At 42.9% G+C, this 20,335-nt stretch overlaps 3 protein-coding genes across 9 annotated transcripts in view; 1 reads left to right on the top strand and 2 right to left on the bottom strand.

Moving 5' to 3' along the window:
- The window catches only part of ASB3 (ankyrin repeat and SOCS box containing 3), a 30,809-nt gene extending 27,949 nt beyond the window's left edge, over positions 1-2,860 (bottom strand). The window contains exon 1 of one of the 3 annotated variants that reach the window (XM_075413650.1): positions 2,829-2,860. The gene's annotated coding sequence lies outside the window, so the exon portion shown is untranslated. Of the gene's footprint in view, positions 1-2,347; positions 2,774-2,828 lie in introns of those variants that run through there. The other 2 variants (XM_075413652.1, XM_075413648.1) reach the window with 2 other exon arrangements.
- Positions 2,861-2,908: 48 nt separating this feature from the next.
- Positions 2,909-17,369, top strand: ERLEC1 (endoplasmic reticulum lectin 1). Of its 2 annotated transcripts, none has more exons than XM_075413644.1 (14): positions 2,909-3,091; positions 3,699-3,803; positions 4,986-5,066; positions 5,959-6,036; positions 6,151-6,214; positions 8,294-8,334; positions 10,679-10,902; positions 13,836-13,965; positions 14,418-14,579; positions 15,236-15,295; positions 15,784-15,908; positions 16,321-16,398; positions 16,599-16,674; positions 17,080-17,369. In XM_075413644.1, exons 1-14 carry the CDS (start codon positions 2,948-2,950, stop codon positions 17,149-17,151), a joined length of 1,440 nt encoding a protein of 479 aa, XP_075269759.1. In that variant the 5' UTR covers positions 2,909-2,947; the 3' UTR covers positions 17,152-17,369. The 2 variants fall into 2 exon arrangements, with proteins under 2 accessions (XP_075269759.1, XP_075269760.1); XM_075413645.1 differs by having other exon boundaries at positions 3,005-3,091; positions 3,454-3,803.
- GPR75 (G protein-coupled receptor 75) overlaps positions 17,326-20,335 on the bottom strand; it is a 16,562-nt gene continuing 13,552 nt past the window's right edge. For 3 of the 4 annotated variants that reach the window (XM_075413636.1, XM_075413638.1, XM_075413637.1), the window contains 3 exons: positions 20,277-20,333; positions 18,733-19,353; positions 17,326-18,059 (listed from right to left, as the gene is read on the bottom strand). The gene's annotated coding sequence lies outside the window, so the exon portion shown is untranslated. Of the gene's footprint in view, positions 18,060-18,732; positions 19,354-20,276; positions 20,334-20,335 lie in introns of those variants that run through there. The other variant, XM_075413639.1, reaches the window with a different exon arrangement.

Genomic DNA, 20,335 nt, shown 5'->3' with positions numbered 1-20,335 from the left:
CCTATGACGCTGAAAGGGATTACCATTGAGCAGCACACAAACTGATATATCTGTAAATTATTTTGGAATCTCCCAAATAAAGGCCCTATATTACTTTAAGTTACAGGAAAAAAAGAAAAGTAAGGTTTGCACAAAGACTGCAATAAGACAGTTTAATTTGATTGTGCTATAATGTGAATTAAAATTAAAAAGCAGATACTAAAAAGTAGCGTAGGTAATATCTGATATTCCCTAGTATGATCAATTAACCATTTGATAGCAACAGTCATTAAATATGTAATCATCTTCTGTGAGTATACAAATCCAGAACCTGAATATGCAACATTTTACTTATTTTTTTTGTCTAGCTATTGATAATAAGTGCACTTCATACTCATTTTGACTGCCATCTGACTTAATCATAAAACTTCTGTAAAAAGATTTACATTTCTTAATGCAAGAATAATCATGGACAAGGGAAATCAAAACATTCTGTAATTACCAGATTCTTCGTAGCATCCCCAATAATGATTTCTGTCTGTCTTTCTTCAACCATTTATCTGCTCTGTATTTCCCACAGATGAGCAAACAACACTGATCAGGTGGGACTGGCCTAACCTGTTCTAATTTGGAAACTGTGCTGGACCATTCAGGTATAGGTGTATATATCTAGATATACACACAGAGAGAGAACCCGTAAGAGGAGTTCTTTTATACACATAAACCTATATTTTCTTTTATTCATTGGTTATGTTTAACAGCTTAGTGCATAAACTAATCACCAAAGTTTGGAGGGTCACAGACTTATCAAAACAAAACAAAGCTAACTGTCATGCCTTCACCACACAAAAAGAGGAATTGTTAATGATTACTTTTGTATCGCTACATCTTTATTCCCTCTTTCATGCTCTCAAATTTCTTTTTTCACCAGGGTACATAAAGACCAGACTCTTTCTAGAAACTAAAATTTGATTTAAATCCTTCACAAAGATAACTAAAGTGCAGTTCAGTCACACACAAGAATGGAATGTTTGGTTATTTTAAAATCACTGTTATATATTCAGTAAAACAATTTCCACCACAAAATGCAGAATAACGTTGTATCATACAGCAGCGCCTTAACAACTGACAAAGAAAGGAAAACATACAGTCTTAACAGAAGCTCTACAAGTTTGAACATTTCAGGCAATCTTGCTAAGAAGCATAAGAAAAAAACCGTACTTGCTCGCTCAAAATACCACAGATAACTTACCGCTTACAAGCAGAAAAAAACCCCAGCATTTTGAACACCACTTGCCCTTCAAAGCTAGAGCAACACAGTTACAAAATTGATTGCAGCATCCCCCATCAGTATTATATCGCTATTTTGTATCATTATTTCCTGAAGTTTATCATGTTTAACACTGATTTGTACTTCCTCCCATCCCTTCTTTCTGGTATGCATATGGATACAGGCTTTACTCAAACTAAGGAGTTGAGGATGATGAAAAACCACAATACTACAGCTCCCCCATCAGATCTATTTCTGTATGTCTGTTCCGTGTAACAAAAGAAGTTCTTAGAAGGTGATTTTCCACTCTGTTCAGCCAAGCTACCGACTGGCAGAGGGGATGCAAACAGACACCAGGATAGTAAGCTCTGTTATCTTAACTTTCCACCATGCAAGTATATAACTGTCACAAGATTAGAGAGAGACTGTTTTTCAAATAATTATTCTTCTTTAACAGTCTTCTACAGAAGCTGGACATTCACTTTGTTTACCAACAGCCCCAATTGTTCCAACTTCATACTCCCTCAGCATTCTTACACTCAAGTGATTTCCTTGCTCCTCTGCCTTCTTATTCAAGCAGCTTCCCTTCAGTAGTTCCCCTCCTTTATCTCAAACAAACATCTTGCCTGCGTCTTTCTGGCCTTTTGCAACTTGGGTCTCTTCTCTGCAGGCATTCACCCGCCTGGCACTTTCCTCTCTTTGTGCAGGCACTTGAACTGGAAGAAGAATTCTTCTCCCAGCACAGCCATATCTGCTTCGGCATCGGTTTAACAAGAAAAAAAATTACACTTTTAACAAGAAAATTACGGTAGCAAAGCTTGAAAGTATTGACTAGAACTGAGGCAGCCGTTTAGTAAAGTTTTAAGCTATCTCGCCTGTATTATTACAAACCATTCACTCAAACAACTCAGCCCAGGCCAGTTTTGCCCCACGTAAACGCGCCAGCGCGCACACGCATCCCTGCTGCCAAAACGGCGAAGCGTGACCCGAAACACAGCGTCTGCAACCAAACCGCGCGGGCTCGCAACCCACAGCTCCCTTCACCCGCCACCGCCGGAACCTCTCCTGGCACCCTCCGCCTCCCGCACCGTCACGCACCTCTCTCGCTAAGCACTTCGGTGCCCGCCCCGCGGTACGGAACACCGGCGGCGGGCTTCGCCGCCTCAGAGCAAGGCCCCTTCTTCGGGATGAGTTCCACCAGCTCGGGTCCAGAGCAGCTGCGGCAGAGGCGCGAACTCCCCCAGAGCTCGTCCTCCTTCGCGCCCGACAGACGACGCTCGGAAAAGAGGGACTACAGAGGCCGGCAGCTGCCCGCAGAGCCTGCGCTACGGCGCTTTTAAACGAGTTACAGAAGTAGCGCGACTGCAGCCATCACCGCCCGGAGACTGCTCTTCCTCAGCCCGCCAAGCGCGAACGCACAACACCTCAGGGCGGCGGGGAGGGGTTCCCTCGAGGCGCCCCCCGACCCCACCGCCGCCAGGAACGGGCCCCGCACCGCCGCAGCCCCGCCCGCTTTGCGGGGTTTCCACCCAGAAACGGCGGCTCCCGCCGCCCCCGTACCCCCCCCCGCCTCACTCACCGACCGCCTCCCGCCCACGGCCCTGGCGGCTGCCCCGGATGTGGATGCGCGGCGGCCCGCCGGAAGCAGACGTGGCGGCGGCGCTGCCTGCCGCTGCCCGCCGCTGCCCGCCGGCCGGCATGAGGGGTTGCCGGCACCGGGCGCTGCTCTGCGGCCTCCTGGCGACGGTGGCGGCGGTGACGGCCGAGGGCGGCCGCGCCCTCCCTCAGCTCAGCGACGACATTCCCTTCAGGGTGAACTGGCCCGGCACCGAGTTCAGCCTGGTCGGTACCGTGGTGCCGGGGGGGTGTGAGGGGTCTCTCGCTCCTGCCAGGAGCCGGGCGGTTGGAGCTGTTCGCGGGCAGCTCGGGCCCAGCGGCCGGAGCCCCCTCACGCTCGGCGCACCGCGGCATGGAGCGGGTGTTTGGGAGCGGGGTGTGCCCAGCACGGCCTTGACTGGGCGGCGGTGGCGAGCAGCGAGCGCCCAGGCGCGGGCGCTTGGGCCGCGGCCCGGGTCCGGCAGCTGAGGGGTTCCCAGGGAAGCCTGCCCTGGAAGTCAGCCTGGGGTTGGCGGGTTGCGGGTTGTCGGGGCGGGGGGGCTTTCTCTAGTAAAGGTCTTTCACGAGAACTGGAAACGTGTCAGCAGGAGTTAAGATGAGCGCGGAGGAGAGCGGGAGTGCGGCTGGAGGGAGAAGGATCGAAGCAGAGGAGAAGACAAGCAAACACTAGCAAGCTTAAATGCCGGTCTCGTGATGCCATTAAGACCTAGGAAATACTCTGGACCACCGGCCCGATGAATTAGCTGTGCCGCTTATAAATTCAGGAACATTGCTGACAAGTAGCGTTAAAAAACCCCACGCGATTAATCCATAGGTTGGCTGGTTTTTTTAGCCTACAACTGGTGTCCTGTACAAAGAGGATAACTACATTATAATGACGACTGTGGATAAAGAAAAATATAAATGTATACTTCCACTCATAGCAAGTGGCAATGAGGTAAGTTCAGTCAAATCTTTTTTGTAATTATAAACTGTAGGCAAGCTTTTACAGTATCTTTTCAGTTACTTTTTTTTTTCGCCCCAAATGAAGACCTTCCCCCCTGTAAAAGAAAACTCATCTGTATAATGCTTCACAATTTCACAGTTTGTAGATGTCTTTACTTGTATTGCATACTAGCTCAATACTAAGCAGGGCCAGTCTGAACCTGAAGTCCTTATATGGCAACAAACAATTGGTTTAATGTTCTGTTTATTGGTAGGTCTGTCCTTGATTGGGAATTCTTGTATTTGAAGTAGTGTTGTCAAATTCTAGGCCAGTAAGCATCTATAAAGGTTGTTAACATTGCTATTGTAACTGCCATATCTGAAAATACTATCCCAGTAGTGCCTCTGCCACTGGTAGTATAAGCTTTTTTCTGTCATCTCTTCCTTAATTGGAAATCTGAATGTGCAATGTGGGGTTTAAATTAAAAAAAAAAGTATGTAAGTACATTGGTTTGTACAAGAGAAGGTAGATTGAGGAGGCCTTTTGTGAGGTTTATCATCTGTCATTTTTTCACTCCATGAGAGCTTGCACAGACAAGCTGTACTCCCGTGTTAGAGATCTCCATTTTGATACAGCACTCATCCCTGAAGTGATTGACAGTACGGAATACTTCACTGTAGGTGAGAAATCTTTACCACTGAAGAACTGCGCAGTGGAAATCTCTCCAATAGCATACACATTTATAGAGCAAAAAGTACACAGAAATAAACTTCCACAGTACTAAGTATGCTGTTTTGATCCATTTTTTTACATTACGTAAAATCTGGGTGATGTTCCAATTATACTGCATCAGTACAGCATCAGTATTGACTAACAAATGAATGTTCACACCCTAAGCTGCCACTCTGGACACGAGCAAGTTGAAAGCTCCTACTCTTTTGCCACGTGTATATTTTTTGAAACCACAAAACTTTTCTGGTTTGACTACTTTATTTGTGACTTTTATTTGTCCCTTCTTACTAAGCAAAATTATCTTTTTCTTCTAATGACCACACAGTTGCTTCAGGGTAGGAATTAATGAGGTTTTGTATCTTTTAGTTTTCAATAAGATTTTTTTTTTAAACTATTGCAGATTAATATTAACTAACCAAACTAGTTTTTACTTTTATGTAATGAAATATCCTTCTATTCTAGGAAGAAGAAAAGGACTATAAAGGTCCTACTCCAGGAGAATTGCTGGAACCTCTTTTTAAGCAAAGTAGCTGTTCATATAGAGTATGTTACTTCCGTGCTGATAATTTAAATGCTAATCAAAAGTTTACAGCCCTGTCCATTTCAAGGTTTAGTGTAGCAAACTGTTTAGATAAATAAGTCTCAGACTTCAGGTTCTAATTTAATCCAAAATAAGTTCTCTATGACTTTATGACTATTATCTTAATATTGTTGATAAAATTCTATATAATTGAACATCTCAGGATTCAAATAAATTGGGTTGTTATAGTAGCAATTAAAAAATGTGGATTTAAAATATTTACTTCCAGGAGTCAAGCCATAGTGTGTGAAAGTCTAATGAAAAGCATTTCTCAGAAAGTGTTAGAAGACCAAACGAACATACTTCCAGATATTCTGAAAATTTTCCAGCTTTTCAGCTGTCGGTTCAAAGACTCATGTCTTACATTACAAGAACAAGCCTCATACAAAACAAGCTGGTACTGAGAACCAGAGAGAGAGAAGGTGGCCAAGTATTATACCTACACAACTACACAACATCACACACGAGTCTTTGAGGAAGGAAGAGTGGGTCAAGCACCATTGGTAAACAGCCCTTATCTACGGCAGTTGCCAAAACCATTCTGTGCTGAGTCACTACAGCTTAGCCCCGGTGATTTAGGGGCAGGTTTAGTCTTTATATCTTATTTAGATTTTTTTCCTTTGTTTTATCTGTGTGAAATTTAAGGAAACTTTGCCTGTTGTGTTTATTTGGAATGTCATCAAAATGCTCGGGGTACACTGAGACCATTCACTGTACTATTGTTTCTGAGGGTGCCCAAGCTCACCTCCTTGGGCTGCATTTCATTGCTGCAAAAGCCAAAATTCTAGGCAAATTTTTGGGGGGGGAGGTGTAATGTATCTAAACAGATTTTTTTCCCCAATTTCTTTTTTTAAGATTGAATCTTACTGGACTTACGAGGTCTGCCATGGAAAACACATCCGTCAGTATCACGAGGAGAAGGAAACGGGACAGGTAGGCTTCGTACAATTCGGTAGTCTCAACCCCCTTTTCCACTGGCATGTTCAAGCACTTGAAAAAGTATGGAAAATGGTAACTGAAATTTGTTTTAACTTCTTTTGGTTGTAGAAAGTAAACATCCAAGAATACTATCTGGGGAATATGATGATAAAGAACCCATTATCAGAACCAGGTTTGTCTTAAGATTATTTTATTTTGCTGATGCTAATTAATTGTTTAGTTTTTAATTATTACTGTCTGAGAAATATGCTGTAGAAAGCTGATTCCCAGTGCAATAGAATAGAATTTTGTAGATCACTCTTTCTTTCTTTTTTGTTTAACCTATTGGTTTCAATTCCTTTTCAGAACCTTACATTGCATCCATCTTGTCAGTTCTGCCATGCTGTCTAGTTAATTAGATTAACTAATCTGCAATAATTAATTAGTGTCAGGGAAAGAAAATACATAGTATAAGAAACAGAACCAATATATGCCTGACCAGACTGATAATGTAGCCTGTTGCCACTCTCTTTTTGGATGGGAATAAGTGTCTTTCAGACTGTGAGCAGAGGGCAGAGTGTGTAGCACATCTTGTAGTAAAACATAGTATGCCAACCCAAACACTTAGAGCCTTTGCAGGTAGATTTGATCCTTGGAACTGTTTGAGTCTTTTTTTTTTTTTTTTAGGCACAGACCTTCAGAAATACTGAAGTGCCTAAAGTCGGACTTTGGAAATGAGGTAGCTGAGCCCCAAACTCAAACTGTAGTTCAGAATAACTAGTTTTCTGAGCCCTCATGTTTTTTGCCCATAAATTATGGTAGATGCTGGAAGTTCTGTGGTCACACCTGCCAATATCTGCTTCCCTGGGTGAGCACTTTGGCAGTGTATTAGTCCAAAGAACTCTAAAAGTCTACGAACTTAAGTGCTAATTCATCAGAGTTGATAGAAACAGTAGAAAAGCCATCACTTAGGTTTTTTTAATTCTAGACTAGTGTGCAAAAGGTGAGCACCACTATTTTTCTCTTCCTATAAGTGATTAACATGAACACCTCAGTGTTGGAGGGGGTTTAGCACTATTAATCCCATTAATTTGAATTCCTGCCTGCAACCTTCTGTTAGGTATCTTACTCCTGAAAAGAAACACGGCTTCAGAAACTGCATTGTTTGACATTTCTTTATTAGTGAAATACAGTGCTTGTTTGCTGTGCAGCGATGCCTAATTCTCCCTAGATGCTGCTGTACAGAAAACAAAACATTTAATTTTAGTTACCAATTCTTTTGTGGGGCTAGGTGCTGTTGTAAAGCATTGGAACAGGCTGCCAGGGAAGTGGTTGAGGCACCATCCCTGGAGGTATTTAAAAGACGTGTAGATGCGGAGCTTAGGGACATGGTTTAGTGGTAGAATTGGCAGTGTTAGGTTAACAGTTGGGCTCGATGACCTTGAAGGTCTCCTCCACCTAAACGATTCTATAATACTTCAAGCCATCATATCTGATTCTTTTTGGATGTTGACCCTCTGTCCTCTCTGCTTAGGTGGCAGACTGTATTCTTTCTATGCTTCCTATGCAGCAAATTCATGCTGCTTCTCTTAAAAAAATAACACAGTTTCTCAAACCACGATGATCTGAATCCACAAGTGTTATACAGTCAACTTCGGACAGCTGAATGGGTGACAGCAAAACAGAGTGGCCTTTTGCTCACCTAATTCTGAATGGAGTCCAGACTATCTCCTGTAGCAGTTCAGAAGCCTAAGGATAGCTCTCACCTGTGACAGCTTGCAAACCCTGCCCCGTAATGATGTTTACTCTGTGATCATTAGTGTGGCATGCAGTCTGGCCTCACTTCTTCCTACGAGTGAACCCTCTGAGGCTGGCTAGTGGGTGGGCTGAAGTCTTTGCCTGTTTACTGTCCCAGTCTGTAATTCACTCACTTTGAGAAGAGTAGTCAGCTACCACTGGAAGAACAGCAGTAGTGACATCTTCTTCTGCCCTGACTGGCCTTCCTGCGGTTCTAGGGCTGGATTTGACCCATCCTGAAAACACAAAATTGTTTTAAGACGATGCCAACTCATATTTTGTTATGTTTGCTCTGGACATAGGATCACTGTTTATTTCCTTTTTTTCCTCTTTTGCACCTGCAAGCTCATGAAATTGTCTCTTGGCAGTGCATACACAAAGTACTAGCAAACACAAAAAACATTCTCTGTATATAATTTCATTTTCTTTCAACTTCACAGACTTTATGCTTACCTCATTCTTAATTATTCCCTAGATCAAGAAGAGAAGGAAAATCCAAAAGAGAGTGCAAAAGAGGCAAGTGAAAAACATCTGTTTTAACTTTTGCCGTCAATAGTGGAGGCAATTTATATATTATGAGACTATGTAATTAATTCCCTGCCAAAATGAGCATCAAGAAATGAAACTGTTCCTGAGCTGCACTCACTTTTGATTATCAGTACCAGCTCAGAAAGCTAATTTAGGGTAGCTAGTCAAATTTCTTGCCCTTCTACTTACATTAAAGTTACACTAATCTTAAATGAGATGAATTGCATACTCTTCTTCTATGAAGACAATACACATAACCACAAAGTCACAATATGGTCTAGCGACAGGTATTTTTCCAGCTCCATCAGAGATCCCAGCTCCCTTAATGACACTGTCATGCATTTTGGGTAGGGAAAAATGCTTAACAAAATCCTACAATACAGAATCCCTGAAAGATTTCTTATCTGACTTGATGACCCATCCCATAAAACTCTTGTGCTTCCCTTTTCTATTAGAGAACTTTAGTATTTGTTTAGGCCCCAAAACTCAATTCTGAGTTACCAACTTTATAGCAAAACAGTGGAAGTACCTGAAGCACGTTGGGAGTTTGGAATTAGCAATGGGAAATCTGGCCTGTGGACGGACATGCGCCTACCTTATTTCCAGTTACCCTTAATTTAGTTCTGAAATGAAGTATTTGTCTAGATGTTCTTTGTAATGCCGATTTACATAGAACAGGGTGGTTCTTCTGCAGTGGATCTCAGAAACTATACATGCCTGGTAAGCATTTTGGAGGTAGCTGGGGGAGCAGACCAAAGTCGGAATGTGGCCCCTTCTATTGGCAGTGGCAGTTATGCCTCTTTGGAATTACAGAAAACAAGGTTTTTTGTAGTGTAAATTTTTTTTTCCTTTTTTTTTAACGAGGAAGTTAAGTCTTTTACTGACTTTGTGTGTCAGTATTTATGATGTACATACACTGCCTTGGTTTCAGTCCATAAAGAATTTAGACTTGCAATTTGTGTGGAATCTCTAGTCATGAAAGGGAAAGAATGCATAACACAGCTGGGTGGTGCTTAAAGTAACCAAAAACTGCTGTGGCTAGAGATTTATCTGACGTCCTACTGGGGCGCCTTTCAGTTGTGTGCAAACAACAGCTATCTCCATTTAGATTTGTTGAATAGTTAACTTCAATGAAATGCGTAGGCTTAATTTTTCAATTTTTAAGGAAAAATCAGTTGTTTCATTCAGAAAGACAGGAAGGGAAGGCACTGGTACCCTTTTTGTCAGCTCTTTTGTCCACAACCAGACTATAACTTCATTTCCCACCTTTGACTGAGTATCGACATATAGAGTAGGTAAGTGACTGGAAGCTAAGGAGAGCCAGAGCAATTAAGCTGCTGGCATGTTCATTCTTTAACTTCATGAATGTTCCATCACTTCATTCCTGATGGAGCAGTTTTCAGAAGAGGGTCAGTGGCCTGTGATAGGGCAACACGGTTTGACAGCCAAAGTAGGTGAGATGTAGAAGGGTCTCAGGTCACTGGGTTAGTGTTCTGACCACAGAAGGCACTTTTAGCACAGAGTCTTATCTGTTGTGCACCAAAAACCTTTAGTAGCTTAAGCAACACAGGTAGAAAAAGGTCTAATTTGTGGGTTCCAGCATGGTTTTTGCATAAACAGAACTTCTGGTACCCAGGAACTTTAGCTGCTTCCAAGATAGGAACCAGGAGAGGGACTTCTACCAGTCTGGGGAATTAATTTCTTAAAGTGGAAGCTGGATGTAACATATGAAGGAACAAGTCTGGAGAGAGCTTACTTAATGTCTGTACAAAAACGGGATTTACTTCGTAAATGTCATGAACTTTGTTAGCCACAGTAAGAGGTGGTGTGGGATGCTCTGGATAAGGAGCAACCTGGGCTGGGTATGCTGAGAGGTGTAGTGCAGGTGTCGGGATGACTTCACTGGGGTGTCTTTAGATTCCTCATGGCCTGGCACTGAAGTGAAGGGAATGTGTCTGGCCCGACCTGAGCTGAGTAGGCAGAGCTACTCACATCTCCCTGTCTCCTAGACTACAGGGTGAACACAGCTGGTTTGGTGCTCTTCCCAAACATCGCACCCAGCTGGCAAGCTTTCTCAGAACAGCAGGCAGCCTGTGCAGAGAAGACAGCTGCTCTTGCAGTCAGAGCTCGTGTGGCTCGCTTCATTTGTGCAGTGCTGTGCTGCAGGTAATAAAGCAGAACATGTTTGGATGTTGCAGAAACACCACGTAACTACACAGGGGCTGGTTTCAATCCAGCAATGCTGGCTCTGCACAATGTAATAGTGTTTTTCGTTTCAGAAGAGTCAAAGGAGCATTACTGTGATTCTTAAGTTTTACTTTCTTTCACCTAGATACCTACAAAAAATATAGAAGGGCAGATGACTCCATACTATCCTGTAGAAATGGGAAACGGCACACCTTGTAGCTTGAGGCAAAACCTGCCCAGATCGAGTACAGTGATGTACATCTGTCATCCAGAAGCTAAACATGAGATTCTGTCAGTAGCAGAAGTTACAACCTGTGAATATGAAGTGGTTATATTGACGCCTCTGTTATGCAACCATCCTAAATATAGGTACGGTACTCAAATTTTGGCTAACTTGTCACTTCAGATTTCCATCAGTTTCCATGCATGTGTGTGTTTATATAAGGCATATATCCAGCTGTGGTTTCTGGTACAGAGCTGTGACATTTGTATGTACTTCCTTTGGCAAGCGCAGTTTTGCCAAGGCTAAAGTTTTCATGTTAAATTGCACAGTATTTGTGTTTTGTAAGTCTCTACTCATTGATCCCATACGAGAAGCAGATGGGAAGTACCATTTTATTTTCAACAGGTAGGTTTCTAGCTCTGTCATTCTGGAGAAACACAAACTAGGGCATTAAGGCTGCAGACAGATTAAGAACACCCTGTCTCATCTTAGTTTATGATTTCAGGGTCTTGGGGGATCATCTTCATGGTATTCAAAGACTGCAGATTGCATATGTGCATTATATGTGTGCATAGACTTCAACTAATTGAATTTCAGAAAACAAAAAGTATGGTCTTCAGCCATAACCTTACTATTTATTTTAGCAGTACTCCCAACTTAAGGTGCTCCCATCTGTCTTTGTCCTGCTTTATTGCTTTAACTTCAGCTGTATAAGTCATTTTCATACGAAGAATTCACAATTGCGGTGTTACCTTCCAAAAAAGAAGTTTAGGATTCTTTCCCCCCGCCACCGCCCCCCTCCCTAATTACCTTGTATCTAAGGGATACCCTTAGTCTCAATAGCACAGATTTTTGACCTGTCAAGGGGTGTAAACAGAATTGCAAAGTGCATGACATGCAAATTAATGGGGAAATAATGGACAGGAATTCTGAATTTCCAGTAAATGTACATCAGAACAAGTGAGTAAACACTTGCTGGTTGGAGTAAAGAAGTTATGCTATTGTTAAATATTTAGTATCAATCATAAATTTTCTCATGTGGATGGGTTTGGTAATACTATGTTATCTGTTGCACTGATCTGCTGCACTATTACCTGTTTACTATATGAGTCTTTTAAGCGTCTGTATCAGCAGAAGAGTAGAAAGTGCACAGGCAAATTGTTCTACCATTTGATAAGAATAAAAACAAGGAGCTGCTACCTCTTTCCAGAGGGAAGGCATGGAAGGATTCCTGGCCACTAGTAGGAAATACTCAAAATAAACATACAAGATCTTTATTCTCCCACTTACATCATCTTAGTAAATAAAGATAGGTGGAGATAGTAGGCTGGAAACGCAGCTCAGTGTCAGCAGAGGTAACGACAAACCAACCTTATTTTAAGTGCAGTTTTCCTCTCATGTGTTCCCTGAAACAGCACTGAGCAGTACTTTAGCCACCAGCTCTTTTCCTCTACACTCATTATCTTAGCCAATAATGCACTTGCATTAGCTTAGCAAAAGTATATCCATTAGTTCTGATAGTTGTTCCTGTTGGGTACAATTTGACTTTTTTTTAAATGGTGGGAATTGGGGACAGGGAGGAAGGCAGTGCAAAGTAATATTTGTCTACTGCAACTATTAATCTTAACTTTGTTTAAGTAAAATTCAGATAAAACTAGGCTTCTTTGGTACAGGGCTTATTTAATCTAGAGTGCCATTACTATTTAAGAAGTCTTTTCAGATTCTTTTAACTACAGTGGTGATTATTATACAACTGTGATGTGTACTGCAGAGTACATCACAAAAAGCCACCTTGCCTCTGAAGCAGTATCTGCATATTTGTCTTGTAAATAAGCTTTCTCTAAAGAGGAACTTTTCAGTGAGATGAGCAATGAAAACTGAACAAATGCTTCATTTGTCAGTGTGGTTTTTCACTTTGATTCGCTTTCCTTTACTATTTTCTGTTAAGGCTTATTTGGTGTTTTAATGAGGCCTTTGTTCAAGTAAACTAAGGAGAAAGCTGTGTGTTGTGGTTTAACCCCAGTTGGCCGCTCAGCACCACAGCCGCTTGCTCACTCCCCGCCGGTGGGATGGGCGAGGAATCGGAAGGGTAAACGTGAGAAAACTCGTGGGTTGGGATAAAGACAGTCTCATAGATACAGCAAGAGCTGCGCACAGAAGCGAAACAAACCAAGGAATTCATTCCCTGCTTCCCATCGGCTGGCAGGTGTTCAGCCATCTCCAGGAAAGCCAGGCTCCATCACGTGTAATGGTGACTTGGGAAGACAAACGCCGTCACTCTGAATGTCCCCTTTCCTCCTCCTTCCTCCAGCTTTATATGCTGCGCATGACGTCATACGGCATGGAATAGCCCTTTGGCCAGCTGGAGTCAACTGTCCCAGCTGTGTCCCCTCCCAGCTTCCCGTGCACCTGGCAGCCCAGCGTGAGAAGCTGAAAAGTTCTTGATTACTTAGCAACAACTAAACCATCGGTGTACTGTCAACATTCTTCTCCTACTAAATGCAAGTCACAGCACTATACCAGCTACTAGGAAGAAAATTAACCCCGTCCCAGCCAAAACCAGCACACTGTGTTACTCTGCTTTTTCTTTCCTGAAATAAGGTGCTTTTTGCAGACATGGCTCATGAAGAGAGTGATAAAGGAATGACTTGTATATATGCAGTATGAAAAGCCATACATGTCAGATAATATAAAAATGTATTACTTTAATTCTGTAGGAACTGCATCTATCAAGTCTTACCTTTGCCATTTCCTAGATTCTGAGAGGGTTTTGTGGAGCCTTGACACGACGTTTGTGGTACACGTACAGTGCAGTTTGCCTTTTAATACGCAACTTTCTCCTTTTGAGGAAGAGGGGTTAGATTGTGTTGCCAGTTGTCTGGCAGCATTTGGAGTGAGACTACGCTGGGCAAAACGTGTTATTTACATCAATTGGAAGAAGAGTGTAACTTTGGCTGAGATGGGGCAGGTACAAGAAGAAAAATACACACGTCAGGCCAGCTCAGTCAGAAATGTACAGCAATAACAAAGTGTGTCATTGAGGCGTAATAAGTGATGTGTTGCTAACTTGTTTGGACAGGTTCAGGGCTTCCCCTGTGAATGACATCTTTTGCCAGTCTCTACCAGGATCCCCACTTAAACCCCATAATCTGGAACAGCTGGAGAAACAGCAAGAAATGATGAAGATGCCTTTTAGAAGGGTTAAGGAGGTAGGACTTGCTTAATTTTAAATAGAAAAATATTTATTTTCTGTGCTGTAATACATACAGCTTGCAGTTCCATGGACTAAGTTGTCTTACCCAGCTTTGCAAGACCATGTCAGTCTTTCAGGCGGTCTTTAAGCTTGTTGAAGTCATCTGTAACTGACCTCATTTGGAAGGAAAACAAAGCAAGTATGTTTGGGCTACTAATTTAAAATTTTTGTAGCCTTTGCAGCCTACAGTTTACAAACGTGTGAAGTTTTTGACTTTTGGTTGGTTTTGTTCTGTTTTTTTTCCCCAGCTAGGCTGAAGACAGTGAAAACAATGATGAAATGCTTTCATACTTTTTTTTTCCTCAGAGCCTACTTCACTTAGTATTAAATAACTTCATATAATTTATAAGACTTTGGAAGGAACATGTAAAATCTAAATGGGTGTATTTGTGTATACTTTAACTTCAGGAAGAAATGCATTCAACAAAAGAAGAGAAATTTTCTTCTATTCATAAGCCTGTTGCTGTTGGAAGCCATCAACTGTTAACGGTGGGAACAACCCACATCTCCAAATTGACCGATGACCAACTTATAAAGGAATTTCTTAGTGGTTCCTACTGCTTCCATGGGGTGAGAAATAAAGCTATGCATCATAAAATAGCTACTCTGTAATTTCACACACTGGTTTATGTATTTGTTTAGCTTTTCCATGAACTCTGATAGTTGCATTCGTATACACATAATAATTGCCTTTCCCTGCACTGACGTGGGGAAGGCTTATCCACCAAAGTCTATGCTGGAAACATATCTTCAACCTTTCTGTTGAAATTCAATTTATTTGAGCAGTGAAATGAAAGTAGATCATGAGCATTGTTCAGTGCTAATTTTGTCAATAAGAACAAAAAAACCCCAAACATACTGAGAGAACAGCCAGCAGAGAAAAGGCATCTGAAGCTTTCCCTGTCTTTGAAAGAGGAAAGTATTTCTTTAAAAGATGAGTAGGGGTTATACGAATAGTTGAAGGAGTTTGGTCCTGTGTGGCTCTTCCAAGAGTCTTTGCTTAAACTCATTTATTCCAGTCCTTGCCTATGTCAATTTGTCTAATAAGAGATTCTCTCTCAGTGCAAACCTCGAAGCAACATGTCTAATTAATAGGTATGGAGTTTTACAGCTAAACTAGCCAGCGGTTTAGGGCCTGGAGGGAAATGGATGGGGTTGTTTGGGGGCATTTTGTTTTGTTTGGGGGTTTTGTTTTGTTTTAACACTAAGATGACACCTCTCCCTAGGGTGTTGGCTGGTGGAAGTACGAATTCTGCTATGGCAAATATGTTCACCAGTATCATGAGGTACGTTTAGTCTTACGTTCTGCCACTAGATGGCTGTGGAGGGAAAAAGGGTTAGAGAATTCTGTCTCTGATTTGGGAAGAAAAAAAAAGCAGCATCCTTTTCTTGGCTGATGAACATCTTGGGATTAAGAAGTTGGATTTCAGAAAAGAAATCCTCCATGTGTTGCCCAGGTTTATGCAGGGGGATGTAGGTACCGTGTCAGGTAGAGCACAGTGATAACCAAAGCTGAAAAATGTGGGGTTTTTAGTGGGAATGCTCTTCTGGTCATTGAAATGCTTTTCTCAGCTCCCAGAGCCTGGGTGACTGTTCTGAAGAGACCATCAACTTGACTCTAATACACGATCGATCACAGTTTGTCCCAGATGCAAGAACATGTTATGCTGACAGTAGCAGACTTGCTCTAGAAATGACATTCTACTCATCATTAAAATATCCTCACTGCTAATCGTATAATACAAGGTGTAATTATCCGCTTTTCCTTTTTTAGGATAAGGAAAGCGGCAAGACTTCTGTGGTTGTGGGTACCTGGAGCAAGGAGGAACACATTGAATGGTCCAGGAAGAATGCTGCTAGAACCTACTATCTTAGAGACGACGGCACGCAGACCATTAGGTACGGTTATCGTCACCACGATTACTGCTCTGGCTCTCTGTTCCTGAAGTGGTCTCATACCTGAGATGCAGAAGAATCAATGCCAGGGCTCACTTCTGCAGTGTGTGAATGTTCCGCTTACGAATAGATACACTAAACTGTCCCGAGCAGGGTGTATAGATTCTCCCCCCATCGACGTGCAACATCAGAAAAGGTAATTCAACACCTTGGATATGATGCAGAGAAAAATCTTCCAATAGCGAACAACTATTTGCTTCTGCAGTAACTGAAATACAGCCTGTTGCTTCTTTGTTTTGTATATTGGAGTTAAATATTTGAAGAGTGATGAGATACTGCATCACACAAGTCAGCTGTGTCCTTAAGAATTGCATTTAATATTTCCAAACGTTTTCATTCCAATCTTTTGTGGCAGGATGGTGTCTCATTTCTATGGAAATGGAGATGTTTGTGACTTAACAGACAAGCCAAGGCAGGTGACTGTGAAATTGAAGTAAGTTAACTTTTTTTAGTAAACTAGTGGTTTGTGTGTCTGCTTCCTGTGTCAGAGGGGAAAGCCTCTGTTGTCTCCATACAGCTCAGAAAGCAATGACTGTTAGCTTAGTAAAAATGCTGCAGATACTAGGGAAATACATGTTCTAGTTTTGTGCTTTCTACGTGCTGAACACTACAAAATTTCTCTTCTGTTTTCAGATGTAAAGAATCCGATTCCCCTCATGCTGTGACCATATACATGTTAGAGCCTCATTCTTGCCAATACATCCTCGGGGTATGTAAAGACGTGCTTGAATTCCCTCAGAGCAAGGGCCGCCTAGGAGAGGGTGTCTCCAGGTGCACCTTCAAAACAGCCCCTTCCTTCCAGTGACTCTTCACAAAGGATTCCTGCGGTGTCCTTTAGCCCAAATACGCAGCTGCCAACCCGCTGCCGCTTTTTGTTCAGTTGTGTTTGCTGGGAGAAAGGAGGGTCGTTATGAATTACACTGGTTACGTTGTTCCTGTGCTGTAGCGGTCATAACTGAAAGTAAAAAGCACTTACTGCGTTTTACAAAGTGATGTTCCGGTACTGTGCCTCTTGCGATCTGTTGTCATTAGTCTCACTGTCTCTGCTGCCATCTCTTGTAAGAGTTTATCAGTGATTTCGTAGCCTTTAATGTTTGGTTCTCTTGTGTTCAAGGTGGAGTCTCCAGTCATCTGTAAAATTCTGGACACGGCAGATGAGTATGGGCTCCTTTCGGTGCCCAGCTGAAGCCCGTGAAGCAAGCCATACCTGCCAGCAGCCCCGCGGCCTTGTCCACGTTAACGTCCCCTCTGTGAGATGACAGGCAGAGAGGGGTTTTCAGCCAATGAACCTCACCAGCAGAATTCTATAAGTTGAGGGACTCATGAACCACTTTGTGTATAACTATGTGTATATAAGAGGTTATAGATAAACTTTTAATGATTAAAATCTTGTCTTGCACTTCCTGTCCGACTTGTGTATGACACATTCTACAGCCATCGTCATCATAAGGTATAAATGATCAACTTTAAAAAGGCAAGATAAACAAGGTCCAGCTTCAAGTGAGGAGTTCAGCTGCCAACAGAATGAAAAAGTGAAACCAGCACTTCTTGCTCGGGAGCCTTCAGCAGCCACTATAACACCAATAATTGTCTACTGCCATAATTTACGTTGTCCCCACACAAATGTGTTTGACAGCTTGGAACTGTACTAATAGCACAGTCCTCATCTCACCTCCCCCCTCTTTAGCTGGTATTTCTTCCCCCAGCGCAGGCTGCTTCCCATGGCTTTTTTTTTTTAATATTGACACTGTAGGGTTCATCTTCCTGCATTTATTTTGCTGAACATTCTTGCTGACATCAGTCAGATTTGCTGTTTTGCTTCTAAGGTATGATACTAGCGATCTACAATCATTTTCTGTGGCGGAGTTGTCAATATTAGCTACACCTCCAGTATTGTATTGCTTGCCTGTATTCAGCCGTGCGTGTTGGACGTGTGCCCCAGTTGTGTCCTTTGCAGCGACAGAGGCTTGGTACATCCCCCTGCCTGGACAATACCAGGGTGGGGGGGCCATTTTCTGGTAGCATGCCTTACCTTGCAGATACGAGTTTTGGTGCAGGCAACGTGAAGTTTTAATCTGCTGACAGTATACATTCCTAGAAGATAATTGAAATATTACTTAACAGCAATATCTGAAATAGATTTCCATTATAATTCTAAAATCGTAGTTTTTGAATAGGCAAGAAAAAAAAGTTTGCAAATCGCTGGTTTGCAGCCAACAGCCACCCTACCCTCACCGATTTCCTTCCCTCAGAACCTTGAGTAGGTTCAGCATGCTCATCGTGTATGTAAGCCCACTACATTTCCTCTTTTCTGAGGCTATTGTGCAAGGTAGAGGAATTTCGTAACTCATGTCAGACGGAAATCCACCACCCATTTGGCATATGACTAGTTGAATGCTACCCAAAATACCAAGTTAAACTGCTAGACTGTTGCAATAGAACCAATTTTGTTGTCTCATATAGTAGAAAATGAAAACAGCAGCAGCATGATGATCGAGCATTTAAATTCATTGTTCCTGATCATATCCTTATTTCTGATGGCTTGTCAATGTGACAGGGGAAATGGGAAAAGGGAAAAGAGCCTTCTACACAGAATTTTTTTTTTTTGCCTGGAAGAGTCTTCTGCCCAGATTCCTCCCCCTCCCCTCCGTTACTTAAGTTTTAATCATATATTTAGCCAGTAGCTTTTAGAAAAGAGAAGCATTAAAAGCAGCATTCTCTGAACTTCAGCTCTCTAACTTAGTTTCCCTGAAGTTCTTCTACTCACCTGAACAGTCAGCCGGACCGATCTTCCCATGAAGCATCTCGCAACAGATGGCATGAATCTGGGCCCCGTTCTGACCAGCGTTTGTCCACACAGGAGCAACTTGCAGCGTGCTCTGCAAAGCCTTCAGGAGGGCTCCCCACCTCGCTGCCTACCCAGCCTCAGACGAGCATTTCAGCAGCAGCTCCTCCAGCTGCACCGCCACCCCTTCGCTGCCCTCATCCCAGCTCAGGACTGCCACCAGTGTCCCTCGCTCAGGTCCACAGCAGGGAAGATGCAGCCCCAGTCGGCACGCAGTGAGAAAAAATAGACACGTTTAGCCTTAGCTTCTCTAAGCTGTCTTTGCAACGGGCGGGATGAATCCTCTTCATTAAGGCTCTGGCCATAGGTCGAAGTTAATTAGATTTGTGCAGTCGCTTGCGATGATAGTTTTATTTTAGTTTTACGTTGCCCCATGTCTACTTGGCTGCTCTTAGGAAAGGCAGCATAGACACAGTCTGAGTGCTGTGCTGAGCGCTCAGGCCCCAGGTTTGATGCGAACGTCTGTGCCACGGTGCCTCACTGCAGAACGCAGACATGTGGCAGGGGCTGGGACGGTGTCGGACTTCCTCCGCATCCATTGGGCTGGGTCATGTGAAAGGGAAGAGAGACCACAAGGCGCTAAACCCCTCAGTTGTCATAATTAGATCAGAGGAAAAGATTAGGAATAGTTATTTTTCAGAATGTAAATGATTCCACTTCCCCGCACAGGAGGGAAGTCCCCAGCGCGTGGGGAAGTGCAACTCCTTTGACTAAGCAGCCACAGCACCTCAGTGCACCGCTAATGCCAACTTTTGCTGGTTTAAGAGCAAATAACGCTCTTGCCAAACTCATGAAGTCTGTGCCCGGTTCTCCGTATTCCTCAGCCTCTACTTCCCTTTGGACAGGAAGCAACACGCTCACAGATGTTCCTACCCTGTGTCCCAACTACCCGCAGGCACACAAGACCAGAAGGACAAAGAACATGCTTTTCTCTGCCACTCTCTCCCCAGCCAACAGCTGATCTGGGGGAGAACCACTGAGGCGGGGGTGAGGCCAGCAGGGAAGATGCACATAAAAACCCCACAGGGCGTGACAGACCGTGAGTGGATACTGCTAGCAATAATTAATTCCACCATAAGTTTATGTTCTAATACACTTGAATCTAAAAGAAATGTACAACTTGCATATTTGCACCTTGTGCAGCTTGCTGCTTCGACCCTCTCCCAGACAAGCCCTGAGGTGCAGGAATCTGTCAGTACCAAAACCCGGGAAAACCAAGCCTCTTCTGCACAAAGCAGAACTGGAGGGCCACAGGTTTCTGTGCTCGTCTGCTTAGATTTCTGCCTGCAATACCAAGCAGGTTTGCTTCTCAGCCTGACACCTATAGTTGTTTCCATGCTCATGAAAGAATCAGCAACGTGGAAAATAATTTGAATGTCAGACAGCAAATTTGCAGCAATGGTACTGATATGATCTGCCATTAGTCAAAGGGAGTTACATCAAAGGAAAGTAGATAAGATACTTACTTCTAGGAGCAGAGTTCAAAGAATGAGCTGGATTAGGTCCCAAAGCACAAGATTTATCT

Source organism: Opisthocomus hoazin, chromosome 2 (genome assembly GCF_030867145.1).
Source record: "Opisthocomus hoazin isolate bOpiHoa1 chromosome 2, bOpiHoa1.hap1, whole genome shotgun sequence".
Lineage (NCBI taxonomy): Eukaryota > Metazoa > Chordata > Aves > Opisthocomiformes > Opisthocomidae > Opisthocomus > Opisthocomus hoazin.
Note: the sequence above shows the minus strand (reverse complement) of the source record. Positions and strands in the feature narration are given on the sequence as shown.